At 28.1% G+C, this 15,136-nt stretch overlaps 2 protein-coding genes and 1 long non-coding RNA gene across 14 annotated transcripts; 2 read left to right on the plus strand and 1 right to left on the minus strand.

Moving 5' to 3' along the window:
• Positions 1-982: 982 nt before the first annotated feature.
• Positions 983-12,322, minus strand: LOC124954631 (DNA-binding protein RFX2). 10 transcript variants are annotated; one of them, XM_047507857.1, is made up of 17 exons: positions 12,071-12,322; positions 10,852-11,195; positions 8,926-9,230; positions 8,449-8,641; positions 8,074-8,118; positions 7,629-7,734; positions 7,458-7,557; positions 7,217-7,378; positions 5,363-5,494; positions 4,901-5,082; positions 4,343-4,813; positions 4,061-4,182; positions 3,878-3,975; positions 3,611-3,766; positions 3,162-3,518; positions 3,017-3,068; positions 983-2,933 (listed from the first exon to the last, which is right to left on the minus strand). In XM_047507857.1, the coding sequence occupies exons 2-17, from the start codon at positions 10,859-10,861 to the stop codon at positions 2,890-2,892; spliced, it is 2,535 nt and encodes an 844-aa protein (XP_047363813.1). In that variant the 5' UTR covers positions 10,862-11,195; positions 12,071-12,322; the 3' UTR covers positions 983-2,889. The 10 variants fall into 10 exon arrangements, with proteins under 10 accessions (XP_047363813.1, XP_047363812.1, XP_047363815.1 ...); XM_047507856.1 differs by lacking the exon at positions 12,071-12,322 and adding an exon at positions 11,375-11,692; XM_047507859.1 differs by lacking the exon at positions 12,071-12,322 and adding an exon at positions 11,375-11,691 and having other exon boundaries at positions 8,926-9,216; positions 10,966-11,195.
• LOC124954637 lies at positions 9,667-11,314 on the plus strand. The gene is made up of 3 exons (XR_007102597.1): positions 9,667-9,996; positions 10,486-10,553; positions 10,805-11,314. It is a non-coding gene; the product is annotated as an uncharacterized LOC124954637 (long non-coding RNA).
• LOC124954636 (sorting nexin-30-like) lies at positions 12,043-15,027 on the plus strand. Of its 3 annotated transcripts, none has more exons than XM_047507869.1 (8): positions 12,043-12,270; positions 12,728-12,938; positions 13,183-13,338; positions 13,472-13,582; positions 13,674-13,838; positions 13,923-14,118; positions 14,218-14,492; positions 14,607-15,027. In XM_047507869.1, exons 1-8 carry the CDS (start codon positions 12,215-12,217, stop codon positions 14,964-14,966), a joined length of 1,530 nt encoding a protein of 509 aa, XP_047363825.1. In that variant the 5' UTR covers positions 12,043-12,214; the 3' UTR covers positions 14,967-15,027. The 3 variants fall into 3 exon arrangements, with proteins under 3 accessions (XP_047363825.1, XP_047363827.1, XP_047363826.1); XM_047507871.1 differs by lacking the exon at positions 12,043-12,270 and adding an exon at positions 12,324-12,475; XM_047507870.1 differs by lacking the exon at positions 12,043-12,270 and adding an exon at positions 12,336-12,496.
• The last annotated feature ends 109 nt before the right edge of the window (positions 15,028-15,136 follow it).

Here is a 15,136-nt window from a genome sequence, read left to right on the forward strand (position 1 = left end):
AGCCACGCATAAAATCATATTATCTGATTATAGGTGAAAAAATTCGCTTTACATATAAAATAGTAACTACCAATACTTATAAGAAAATGTCCATAAAACTTGGCAAGTATTAACATCATTATTTTATACATAATATTATACAGGATACATTATAATGCACTTAGTGTGTATAGTAATGTTCTTCATGAATGTTGCAGTAAGAGAATATCTTTCAAAATTTCAGCACTTCCTAATATTCGTGAAGTAGTAAAAAAAAAATATATTAGCTGAAAATAAACATCCCGGAAATTCAATTATTTTGTTTTTTCTTTTTTCTTCAAAAGATGAAGAATAATCAATGAAACATGAGGTAATTTATATAAATTAATTTTTAAAAACTTGTAACTGAATGTTTTTATTTATAGAATTAAAACTTGACCTATAATTTGCAAAGCGAAATACATGTAACGTAAGTAAGAAAATTCAACTAATGGAAATTTTGTAAGAATTATTAATTAAATTAATAGAAATATTATTGTCTATCTCATCCAGCTATATATATATTGAATAATACTAAAGATGGATGGATATAAAGTTTTATCATTAGTTATGTCACACAACATATTGCAGACAACAATTTTCACTTAATTTATTTAAAATATTTATGAACTTTGAGTATAAGGCCAAATAAAGAAATATCGTAATAAAAAGGAATGTAATAAAACAAATCATTAAAATAATAGCTTTTTAACTTTTGTTATAAACATGAATAATGCCAATTATATTTATATACTATATACTGATCATTTTTTCTTTTATATAATTTTCGATACTCATTAAATAATTTGGAAAAGATACATATGCGAAAATTTATTGTAAATTAAGGCAATGTTGCTAACTAAAATAAGATATATTGAGTTTCGAAATTAAAAAAAAAAAAAAAATTAACATAGTACTGAAGAAATTGTGTAATTTCTTTTTATATTATAATAATTGGAATAGAATTAAATTTACTTAAAAAAGGATAAAATGTTATTAATGCAAAGCTGTATAAAAACAAAGATCTATTAATTTAAAAACCAATCATATTTAAAATTTTCAAGCACTTTACGAATAATAATGTTGATTACTTAATAAATAGTAAGCATTATTTTTGTACTTATATACCCTCTTGTATGTATATGCTAAGTCAATATGTCATTTATAATAACAAACACGATCTTGAAAAGCAGTATATGAAAGCAGTATCTATACTTCTTATTTGATGAAAATAAAAATCATACTACATACATAAAATATTTGGAATTGTTCATTTATCTTAATTTATCTCTTCAAAATAATACGTAAACAAGCAAAATATAACATCAATTTCAAAATACTCACTTATACCTATTATTCTATTATACAGCAAAAAGACACTTGTGTGTCGACAAATACAAAACATATATTTACTGACATTTATCTTAATTATAATTTCAAATAATTTAAATGCATAGAATGCTTGAAGACACCAATAGTGCCTAATCATTACACTTTGTAGTTATCCATAGTTCAACAGACATGTACTTCTTACAAGCCAAGTTATTGATATATATATATGTATATATATATATTGGATAGGACCCAAATCTATATATATATAAAATATATATACATATAGATTTGATACCACATTCTATTCTTTTAGTAAATTAAAACGATCGCGTTGCTCTGTTTCATCTACACTTATCAGCATTTTGTACTATTCGTTTAAATATACCAAGAGAATGTGAATGGGTTTTAATAGATATCTTTCAACAAAATCGTGATGCTCGATGTACAATTAATAAATCGCATTAAAAAATATGCATATTAGGACATATCTAAAACATGTATGTATGTTTATACTATCTTAATTATCTAATTTACTTCTCTTCCTGTAGGAATATTTTGACAACACCATCGACAGGGCGGATTTCGTGAATCATAGAAGATTATTCAAAAAACTGTGCACAGAGAACTTCATTCATGTAACAATCTACTTTTCCACCATCTTTTATTTCCATGCACTTTCCTTTCATAGCTTGAAGTTTACCTAATTGAACTTGATTGATTCAGTTTTCTTTGAATAAAAATAAATTAAAAGCAATTTGTTTTAATCAATCATTTGAGTGCTGACAATGTTTCTCTGCTGTTATACTAAAAATGCGAAGAGCGCGATCGCGTACTCAATGATTAAACATTTTTCAATATAACAGATCATGTCAGTTATTCAAAAATTATTGATTTTCAAGATCTGATATATTATTTATAAGCCAGACTTATTCTTTGCCTCAAAATATTCATGAATATGAATGAACATGAAAACCAACATATATAGCTTCTTCTATCATAAGCTATTTTTTTACTTCGCACATTGTATGTTCATATTTTTTAAAGAAAACTGGATCGAACAAGTTTTGCGTATGCTAAAAGGACATGATAAATTCATGGTCCCATTCATTTAGTGTTTCGACTAGATTTTGTAAATTAACAAACTAAACATTTTCCTTTAATAATAAGTTAAACTTGTCATTATAATTATATAAGACAAGATTTTGTTTCTCATTATTTCTTTACATTATGTATTCCTATATCACTTATTGTTAATAATTTTACTTAAATTGTATACAATATGAATATTATGCAAAAATCTTAGTTGTCTGACATTCTGTTAAATTATGATTTATTCTTATATAAAATAATTCGCGGGACTAGTGTGTCTTAATAGGCCTGCATGCTTTCGTGCTAAATACTTCAAAATCTTTATCTTTTATGAGATTATAAGATTATGACGTTTATTTTAACTAAAATTGCACGCCATGATTTCAAATATAATCTCTTTTTATCTTCTATCTTTTTACTCACGAACTTAAGAGCGTAGGCACGCAGTTAGCTCAACTTAATACGTTTAGGTTGACTTGTATTAGATGTATCTGAAAGAAATTATAATTATCCAAAAGTTTATATAATTATATTCATAAAATTTCAAAAAATAATCAAATATATTAAAACTTACCGCCATTAGATGTTGCTCCAAAATTATTAATTATTGGACAATTCTGACTTTTCTGCAATAAATTTAATCGCATTTATTTCAAGAGAAATAATATTGAGTATTTATAAATTTATTAGCTTTTCTTTTTGTTATTTTTTACACTTACATCTCCCATTACTGCAATAGGTGTTGTTCCAGTAGCTATAGCAACTTGATGTTCAATTAAATAAAACATATATTCATCATATAACAACCTAATAAGATGAAAAGAACCAAAGCTGGCAGCGCTTCTAAGAGTGAGATCACGAATAACCATTGAGCTATAGAAAGACCATTTGAGTAAAAACTGACGTGCAGCCTTAGCAAAAGTAGGTTTTTCTTCAAAAGGTTTGAGTACTTGCGTTACAACACTTTTTAGCCAAATAGCCCAATCTTCTAATGAATTTTGCTGTTGTAGTGTCACTTTAAAATCTGCCTCCAAACGTTGCACCATACCATAATCACATTGACATACCCAAGATGCCTGATTAAAAAAAAGTATTTAATATTCTTAAGATAATAAAGATATAGAAAGTATTATAAAATAAAAAATATTACATAATACACAATATTTACCTGTTCCTGTACATTATGAAAATCAACTCGATTAAGATCAGCCAACATTTGATTTATTTGACTAGAATTTTGGAGTACTGCTCGTGCAGCTTGAGCAAGATGGTTCAATGATGTATATCGCCTTAATGTTTGAGCAAAAGCAGAGACAGCTGTTAACTGAAAAATTACTTATTTTAATGATTTATAAGTTATATATTAATTGTGTTCATTGGATAATTTTTAAAAAATTAAGAAGAAAATAATAAATATTAGTATCTTTTCTAATACCTTAATTTGGGTCATTTCTTCAGGACAATCAGCCATGGCAGAAATTAACCATGATTCTAATCCTTTTGCAAAATTTCGAATAGACTGCGTTAGTGAACCTTCATAAAACAAAATAATTGTTAATATGAAATAATAAACATAATCATAAATATAATAGAAAAAAAAACGTTTTATGTAACATACTTGGTATTGGTCTTAGTACATTTGGCATTAGTACTTCCACTAAGTTTTGATAAAATGTATAATCTACTTTCCTGATAAAATCTTGGACTTCAGAGCATTTACATATTTGATATAATTTGGTCCTGTAAAGTAAGAGAGTTTGTTATTATACAGATATTTCTATGAATTGTATAGATATATTATGAATTATTTTTTTCATTATATTATATTTTTTTTTATTATATTATATAATTTTTTTATTATATTTCATTTGATGTTTTCTTTAAAATTATGTTTACTTACTTTGATAAATATTTTTCTTCTTCACATTCATCACCATTATTATTATCCTGACTACGCCAAAATTCTCTCCAAAGACTTTCAACAGTTGCAAATTCAAAATTTAGAACAGCATCTAAAAATGCCTCACAATGTTCTCTGTATATGCTACGAAAAGTATCTATATCTTCCAATGTACAGTCTTCAGGTAAAGAGGAACCATGTCCAACAAGTATCTCTGGAAATTCAGGCATTGCACCACTTGCTTCACCAAGATACTGATGATATTGTGGTGGAGAGGTATTAGAAGAAATGTTTGTATTTGAATGTGTATTGCTTTCATATGCTTGATCTGGCTTCTGATTTACAAATTTAAATCGTTTAGTTTGAGAATTTGTAGTTTGTTGTTGACGAGATGTACCATCTTCATTCAGCATGACCAAAGGAGAGCTAGGTTTAACACGAATTCCGTAGTAGTGATATTTAGAGTTCCCTCTAAGAATATTCATAAAAAAATGTTATATTACAATACATATATTTATGTTATTCATAAAACAAAGATATTTTTCAAATATTCCTCACCGTGTACCTAACCGTCTTGTTCTTAAGCCCAAGAACACAGATCTTATCAGTTTTCCAAAACTTGCAGCATTTACTGGATCTAGTTTGTTTTCAGAACAATGGCGTAAGTAATGATTATAAAGTGTAGACCTTGGAAGAGAGACACCATCTGCAGTTTCATAATTCTCCAACAACCAATGTACCTGTTATTTGTAAATATTTAGTATATAAAATATAAAGAATACATGTACAGTACATTTGAAAGCTACAAAAATGTTCAAATCTATGACAATAGAAAACAACGATACATTATATAAAAATGCAAATAATCTAAAGTTTATTTGACTTTTTAATAGTACAATAAAAAATGTAAAATTATTAGTATGAAGCAAAAGCACCCTTTATACAGCAATAGCAAATACATGCTTGACATAACATCATTATACATAAGAAAGCTAAGAATTAGGGATCAATAGAGCTTACTGTGGCTTGGGAGACCCTAGTGGCATGCGTCATATTTGCTGCTGCAGCTGCTGCTTCTTCCACGGTAACAGCAGCACTTCCTGAATTACCAGTGATCAAGTATGCCCCGCCACCCCCGCTAACCACAGCCTCCTATCAAACAACCCAACATTCTGATTGCTTGATAAATGCCCAAATTAATAGAAATATAGTCCAGGATAAAATGATAGCTTAATATTTTTGTTGATTCCTGAATACACATGTATACATACGTATGTATATTTTGCATATATTATGTATTACATATCTCATTGTACGTAAATATACCAAAGGTCACTTTTATGGAAAGAAATGTAAACAAAAGCTAAAATCGATGGGAGAATATGATAACACATTTGAGACATTTGTGAATTTCAAATTCTTCTTCAATTGTTCCTGAGCTGCCTAAGATAGCAAAAGATTCCTAAGTAATGTTTACTTTAATTTAATAAAAAATGGGTAGAAGAAAAGCATTACATAAAAGTGAGCAAAAGAGACAGAATTATTACATTATTTTAATCTAACACAAATATTTTATATCTAAAATTGTACAACTTCTTAATATAAGTCGTAAAATATACGACTTATTGAAAAATTCAGAAAATTATAGAAAGAAGAAGTCAACTTGTCGACCACGGGCGTTAATAATACGTGGAAGGTGAGTCATTTTGCGAGTAACTTCTAATTGCAAGAGAACAGCAATGAAAATTGCTAGAAAATCAGGTTTTGTGACTACGAAAGAGAACGTGTAACGTGCTTTACAATAGTGCAATTTGAAGTATAGAAAATTGAAAAATCGCCTTCCTTTAATATCCCAGCATAGAGAGAGAAGTATTTGGAATTTGCAAACATGCATATCCACTGGAAGAAACATTGGAGATAAGTAATCTTCAATGATGAAAAAAGTTCAATTTGGCCAAATGAGTTGGCACTCATATTATTATGATCTAAGGAAAGATCAATGCATTTTAAATCGTTGGGAAATGTGAAGACGGAGTGTAATGGTATAGGCTGAAATTGAATACCACGGAAAGTCTTCATTTCGGGTCAGATGAACAGTCAGAAATACATAAATCTAATGGATAGACAATTACAAAATATGCTGCTCGAATTATGAAAAAGAATTGGATTTTCCAACAAGATTGGCTTTGTAGGTTTCCAGATCTGAACATAATAGAAAATGTCTCAAATGTGCTATCATATTGTTGCATCGATTTTAGCTTTTGTTTACATTTCTTTCCATAAAAGTGACCTTTGGTATGTTTACGTATGATGAGATATATAATACATAATGATATACAATACAAACAGATATAGAATGCAAAATGAACATATGTATGCATATGTATTTAGGAATTGACAAAAATATTGAGTGGGCTATCATTTTATCCTGAACTGTATTAATTTTATCTAAAATTCTATACTTTTTATAAATCAAATATGTGAACATATTTAAAGGTATAATATTTATACTACAATGTTAGATAACATTTTTTTGATAACAAATATTTAAAAATGACTCATCTTACTGTATGTTTATTTTTAAAATTATTAACAATACTTGTGCAATAAGTATATATTTATGATAAAATCAATTATAAAAAGATATATTTTGTATCAAACGTCTAATCAATGAGTACTTGTTGATTTTTACGAAATATTGTTTGGACCCTGCAATCATGCAGAGTATAGATCCACATGCTTCTAAAAATATGATACAGACATTTTTTAAGTAGCAATAATCATTCAGAATTTCGTAAAATTTACTTAGTTAACAAGAAAAAATAAAAGCAATTGAAAAAGATAAATATTGACATGCAATAATAAAAATCTTACCGCATTTTCAGTTTGTGGACTAGCTCGAGCAGCAGCAGCTGCAGCAGATATGAGTGTATGTGTTGTTGGATCACCATCTACAACACTTTGCTGGATTAAGTAAGTGCCATTGCCTTGAGATAATAATTGTCCAGTAGTAGTATTTGATCCTTGTGCTGTGACCTAAATATATAATTTTTTTAAATATTCTTAATACTTAATAAATAAATTTCTAAAAAAGGAAATATAATAAAATATTAACCTGTGCATATGTTACTGGTGTTGAGGCTGGAGTATAATATTGACTTGAGGCAGGTGTATACATTGCACCAGCCTCTCCTACGGCATATACTGGATATGTCCTATAAAAATATAAGAAAATAAAATATCACGCGAGCGCAAAGCAACTATGAAAATATATTTCAATTATTACATCTGACTATTCGCCGGTATATACGTAGAACCATCCCCTTCAACATATTGAACATAGGTTGGATGGGACACTGATTCGGACCCCACTGCTTCTGCTTCCCCAGATACTGAAACAAATACCATTTTTACATTGTAAGAACAATCTAGTTAGTTTCCTATTACTACTAAGTATAGCGTTTCTATATAGATTTGTAGAATGTATGTATATATTAAATATATATATATATATATATATATATATATATATATATATATATATATATATATATATATATATATAAAATAATCATTATAGCACCATGTAATTCTTACTATATATAATATTAAGTGAAACCTATTTGCAAAAATAAACAAATGAATCAAAAACTTCAAAACAATATATTATTTATTAGTATAAAAATATTGTAAACCAGGGTAAAAGGCATGGTGATTATATCAGCCCTCACCTACTGTCGTTGTGAGGGATGCGTAGGATGGTGAATCACTGGTGTCTAATGTGGTCAGAGTAGAACAGAAGGCATGTTTTTCAGCAGCATGGAAAGGGCCAAATGTCTACTCAAATTCTATATCTTTTCAAATTAATCCATCTACTTTTTAGCATGCATTATTATGACCAATCCTTTGTTATACATTTAAATTCATTAAATATCTATGACATAATTAAATTATATCCATATTGTAGACTTTTCTCTGATGATACCAAATTGTAGCAATACCAAATCAATTTATAAGATTATATGTCAAAGATATAAAAAAGGAATGTCAATATGCTCTTAAATTATAACACATGCTAAATGAAAGGTATTGTATCCTATAAGTACCTGTAACTGTTATATAATGAGGAGAACCACTGACAATAGTGCCAGCAGATGTAGATGCAGTGTCACTATCAACAAATGTATGCTGACCAGAATGAGTAGTATTGACCACTACTTGTGCTGTAACATGTGCTGAGGTACCTGTTGAGCCATTGGAAGAATCTGCAGCTGTTTCAAGTGGATCCTGAACCAACAACTAAAGTATTATTTATAGTATGCATGTTCTCAAGACCACCTGGTTTTATTTATTAGATTTATTTGGATATAGGAATCAAAATGTTTTGAAAATGGCACATTATCATTAACGATTGATACAATTCAAGTATATGAAGTATTATTATCCAATGTTAAAATAATTATTACTAATATTTTACTTTGTAAACATGTTTTCTATTAAACATAATGATTTTCAAAAGTAGGAAGTTATAATTAATACTTAAAATTTGTGGTAATATAGAATAATAAAGATATATTATATACCTGTATGGGCTGTAAATTACTTGGACTTGAAGGATCAGGACTGGTAACTACAGTGATAAGCTGTTGGCCTCTGGTAGATTGAGTTTGAGCTACATTAGCACCACCACTGGAACTGGAAGTAGTCACAACAACAACGCTTGATTTAGGCTCCACCCCCACTGTAGTAGAGCTACCCCCACTGCCATTAGCTCCGGTGGATGCTGTGAGGGCATACTGGGCTCCTGTTGTAGTCATGGCAATTGATGCTAGACCTCCCTCTGCACCCACCGTATCACCACCACCTCCCTGCTTCTGAAGAGATGAATCTATGATATCAACATACATATGTTCCCTTTTAAATGTCAATAATATCTAATTTACTTGATACAAAAACGTTTAAAATGATCTACCACTCTTTCATATCAATTCTAATTATATGGTAACAATATACAAAAAACAGTATTTAACTTTATACTTGTAATATTCCATTTGAGTCATTCATAGTGTAATATAAATTTTCTAAAGAATAATGCACATTAAAAAAATTAATAAATAATTTAAAAGATATTAGGCATATTGTTGCCATTTAAAAACTTGTTCATATGATTTGAAAGAGTTTATAATTTAACTGTTCGTTAAAAGTCCAGAAATGTTGAAATTATGACAACAACACGATAAAGAATATATTAAATGTAAATATAAACTTATGCTCCTTCATCATTAATATCATAAATAAATACGCATGTGTATATGTAATGAAAGATACCTTTTGTATAGGGAGAATGTTTAATAGAGACAACCATACACGAATTCATCATTCTAACCTATGCGATATAACAATCATTCGCAATATCTTTCGTTTTTTTATGTGTGTATCCCCGATAATCCTAAGATCAAAGGGAAGCCCTGAAAAGCTTGCAATATGAACAGGACACGTCATTTCTATTATAACGTGCACACGGTAAAATGTATCGGTAACGCGTACCTGTTGGGGGAGCAGGTACCAAACACAAAGTATCAAGGGGAAGAAAATAGAGGGAGTGGAAATAAAATGCACTGTACGCGTGACTGAACAGACGATCTATGTGAAAGGTATTGAATCTATCAGAGGAAAAATTTACATCATGGAAATAATTAGGGAGCATTATCCTGATAGATTTCATTCTTCGCTTATTCCAACATAAATTAAAAGTAATAGATATTAAATACATCTTATATGCAAAAAAGTTTTTCAATAAAACATTATAAACTTTTCTATTAGTTAAATAATATAATAACATATTTTTTTTTGTTAATCAATGTTTTATTAAAAGTAAAATTACTTTATTAAGTATAGATTAATGAAATCTATATCATTCATGTATTGCATTCTATTGTGAAAAAGTATTAAGAGTTCTCAAATAATATAACTATATTTTATATTCCAATGAATTTAATGGTAGTGATCCCTTTTTAATTAGAACATCTTTAAATTTTTTATCTACAAAACTATATAATAAATTTACTAATGCATAAGTTGTAAGAGAATGTAATAAAACAATTTTTCTTTGAATTTATCTATATCAATATAATAATTTCTAGGATTAATAGCAAAAAAGAAGATGGATTTTCTTTAATCTTATATTAAAAAAGGGTCATAATGTAATATGGTAATGTATTACATTTTAATTTTACATATACAATTCATTAAAAAAAATTATTTATATTAAGTCTATTTAATATTTATACTGTTATACATAAATAAATTTATATTAGATTATAAATAAAATTTCAGAAATATTAAGATTTAAGTCTTGTAATCGACAAGACGAGTACAAACGTAAATCCGCAAAAGCATGTTTTGTCGGCATTTACAGAAACTGCGAAATATTATATGACGATTTGAAAATATTGTGTTTAGAAGAACAGGAAGCATAGAGCACCGACTTTATCTTTCATTTTGCTCACCTGTCTTCATGAATGGCGTGAACTTTCAACCACAACGCCCGGACGCACTTGCGCGACCGAACGTATCCTATTGCGTATTCGAAATGGTTTTTTTGCGAGGAAGGAAAACCGTACCTGTCGTTCCACAGAACTGCACAGACGGTGAAGGCACCAAAGAGGAGAAAAAATCGGAGTAACACACTCCGACAAAATTTGTATATTTGTTGTCTGATGGTTGGAGTGTCGGTTGTCTGCTGCTGTGGTCGCCTTGGCTACGGCATCACTGACCGCGTCATGACCAGGAGCGTAACTGGCGTTTTCTTTCTCCTACGCCTTTTTCTTTTTGATATTTTTTAAACACCATCCTTTCAGAAAGAAATTATAATTAAGGAAGTTTGCATTTTTCTGTCAATTAATCTTGTTATATTATATAATATAGATTTACCTTAAAACTTTTCATTATATATAATATTATATTAAATAATTACGCTAGCAAGTAAATTAGTAATTAATGTATAAATTCCTTGACAAATATGCACCTTACCTTATCATATATTTTCTTCAATTTCTATTATAATTATAATAATATCCATTTTTGAAGATAAGTGATTACTTTACTCTCTATATATTTAATCTTCGTTTGATAACATTTAAATAGGGTTCTTAGAATCTCTTAAGCCGATAGTGAGATAACTGCACGCATGCTCAGTTCTTATCGCGCTAGTCGATCGAGGAGTTGCTCGATTTTACTTGAACCCGTCAAACCTACAACCTAAAATCTAGTTTTGTTCCTTTTTATTTTTGCATATAACACATATTGTTATCTCCATTAACGAAATATGATATTAAGATAATTTCTATGAAGAGAATTTTTAATCCTTCGAACTACATGTTCATATATGCTTACACGTTGCAAAAATAATCTCTTTTCTGTATGCAACAGATATATATATATATATATATATATATATATATATATTTAATAATAATTGATTTATCCTATAGAAAAATTACAAAAATATGAAATACTCCTTTTGACAATGAAATTAATGTCAGTTTATTTCCAAAATTATTACATTATTGCAAAAAATGTACTACAAAAAATAATTTTTACAATTTACTAAAAAGTATAATAATACAATATAATAATATAATTAATTTGTATAGTTTAATTTTAAATATCTATTTATGAATTTGATTAAATTATAAGGCTGCTTTTATTATAGATCTTCATACGTACGATTCTGAATACTCGATGTAATCGATCATTATCGAGACATCGAGCGCTATCTAGGGGCGCCGAACGTCTGAACAGCAACTAGTTATTCTATTTTGTATCTAAGTGTATGTAATCTTGCATACTTTCAGGTGTTCCGTCGAATATATGAAGAAAACTTTCAATCTAGGGGAAATCAATAAAAGAAAAGATTTTTTCACAATGTATATATATATGGCATGTGCATTATGTGCATATAGACATATATACATATAAACATATATACGTATATACATATATATATATAAATATAGTATTTGAGTATCAATAATAAATATATTGGCGTATTGTGTATATATAATAATACATAATAAAATGTCGATAACGAGAACTTTGCAGATGGCATTATCTTTCTAATAATGAGAAGCGGTAAGAAGATAAAGATATAGAGTAAGAGAATCTTAAAACAAAAAATAACTTTTCTTCTCTCTCTCTCTCTCTCTCTCTCTCTCTCTCTCTCTTCTCTCTCGATCTTCTTTTATAACCTTTGGCTTGAATGTGTATATATGTATATGTGTACATGTGTATGTATGTATATGTGTAAAAATATATATATATATACATTCAAAGAACTCTCCAACAGTATAAGCTATTGATGTGAGTTGGCTGTTTGTGATCTAGCTTGACAATACCTGGTATCGAATATTGTTTTTTCCAATTATTCAAAATGATGACATCCGAAGAAAAAGTGGAAAATTTGTTAGAGGAGAAAATTAAGGAAGATACAGCTATTTTAGAAATAAGTACAGTGGAAATGGGTGGAGTTGTGAAGCAAGAAAGTCGCGATGGCGATTTTTTTTCTAATTGTAGCACTTCGATGGAAGACTCTGTGGTAAATTGTAACTTTAAAAATATTAAAAAACATTATATTGACTATTCAAAAAAAGAATTAATATGTTTCTCATTGATTTTCTTTTAAAAGTATAAGCAATTTAAGATACAACTTAATATGAATAATATATGTACTTGACAATATAAATATAATAATATTGGTGAATACAATCTTTTGAATTGTGTAAAATAATTGTATAAAATCTTTAAAAAATGTAAAAATTCATTTATAACTGATCTTTCAGATTGCATCTCCATCGGTTGATAGCTTTTCTACGATACCAGAACAAGATGTATCTGATTTTCAAATGGACTTAAAAGATTTAAAAGTAAAAGTAGATAATCCGCAAAAGCATCTTGAAACGTTGGAAACTTATATTACATTTCGTATAACTACTAGAGTAAGTTAAATAGTATTTTAAAAGATGTTTTTTACTAAAAAAAATATGATTTTAATTTTCTATAATTCTGTAAAAAGTAAAATAATACTATAGGTAAAATAAAATTATAAGATCATATTATAATGTATCATAGGTTACACGCCCAGAATATGAAAATAATGAATATATAGTCTGCAGACGTTACAATGACTTCATTTGGTTACGTCAAAAATTAGTGGATTCTTATCCTACACATATTATACCTGTAAGCTTTTATAATACAAATAACATTAATACATTGTCAATTATTGTATCTTATTATAAAAAGAACTAAATTCTTATATTATTTGTTATAGCCATTACCAGGAAAACATACATTATTAGCTCAATTAGATCGTTATTCCAAAGAATTTATTATAGCACGTATGAAACTATTACAAATATTCCTGAATAGGGTTATTAATCATCCTATTCTCAGTTATGACAAAAACTTACAAATTTTTTTGACAACTAAACCCGCAGTATGTAAACATAAATATGATATAAATATATTAAGAATTTTTAATGTCATATTAGTGCTTCATACGTTATCTATATTTATACAGGAATTTCTTATTCATCGTAAAAGTCGAGGAAATATGCTTGTTAAAATGACAGATTCTTTGCAGAACATTACTAGTGTAAATATTATGAAACAGCATTTACCTGAGTTTGAACAAGTTCGCGATTATTGTACATCACTAAGCCAGAAATTATCTACTATAGATAGAATTCATCATCGTATACACAAGGAAAGGCAAGGTATGGACTAAAATGTAGATAAGTAATATTGTAATTGTAAAGATTATAAATTATTATTTCATTAATAACATTGATTTTCTATTGTTATTAATATACTAGATTATCTGCTTGAATTGCGTCAATTACATCCAATATTTACTTTATGGGCTACTTCAGAACCAGAGCTAGCTCCTATTTTGTTGGCAATTGCTAAAGCAATAGAATCCATTGCCATGGCTCAAAGAAAGCTTGTAGAGAATGTACCTAATGCAGAACGTGAATATATAACATATATAGATGCGGTTAAAAATGCTTTAAGCAGAAGAGATTCTATGCAAATTGAATATGAAATGATTATTGATGAAATAGCAAAAAGAAGAGTTGAGAAAGATCAGGTATTTGTCAATGCTATAAATGTTTACTTACATAATTAATAATATGTACATCGTATGTATATCATACGAACTCTAGTGTTATAATAATCTCATTATTGCTATTTATTAATGTAGTTACTGAATATTGCAAGTGGCATATCCTCAACACAAAGTTGGAGTGGATCACTTTGGAAAGCAGAAACCCGTGATGAGAAATTGGAAAAATTAGGACAAGTGATTCCACGTTTAGAAAAACAAGTCGAGTTGCTTCAAGATCGTGTTGGTTGTGCTAATGAAAATTTACGTAGTGATATTCAAAGGTGGAATACTGAAAAACAAGCAGATTTGAAAAGTATGTTAATCACAATGGCAGACCATCAAATACAGCATTATCAACAGTGCATGAATGCATGGGAGGAAGTCCTTGTTGCTCTTAAACTTGATGGAATAGGTTCTGATATTACTGTAGGAGTACCTATTAAAATACCTGTATAAATTCATGATAAATCATATATTGTCATTTCAAGTATTAAAAAATGTCTACAAATATTAAAATAAGAATTTATCATAATTTATAAAAAAAGAGATAATCTCACTGTAGTTATATTTCTATATTTATTAGTTCCAGTATTATTGCTCTGGAATAATTTATTGTCCAATATAGC

The sequence above is a fragment of the Vespa velutina genome, chromosome 15 (genome assembly GCF_912470025.1).
Source record: "Vespa velutina chromosome 15, iVesVel2.1, whole genome shotgun sequence".
NCBI lineage: Eukaryota > Metazoa > Arthropoda > Insecta > Hymenoptera > Vespidae > Vespa > Vespa velutina.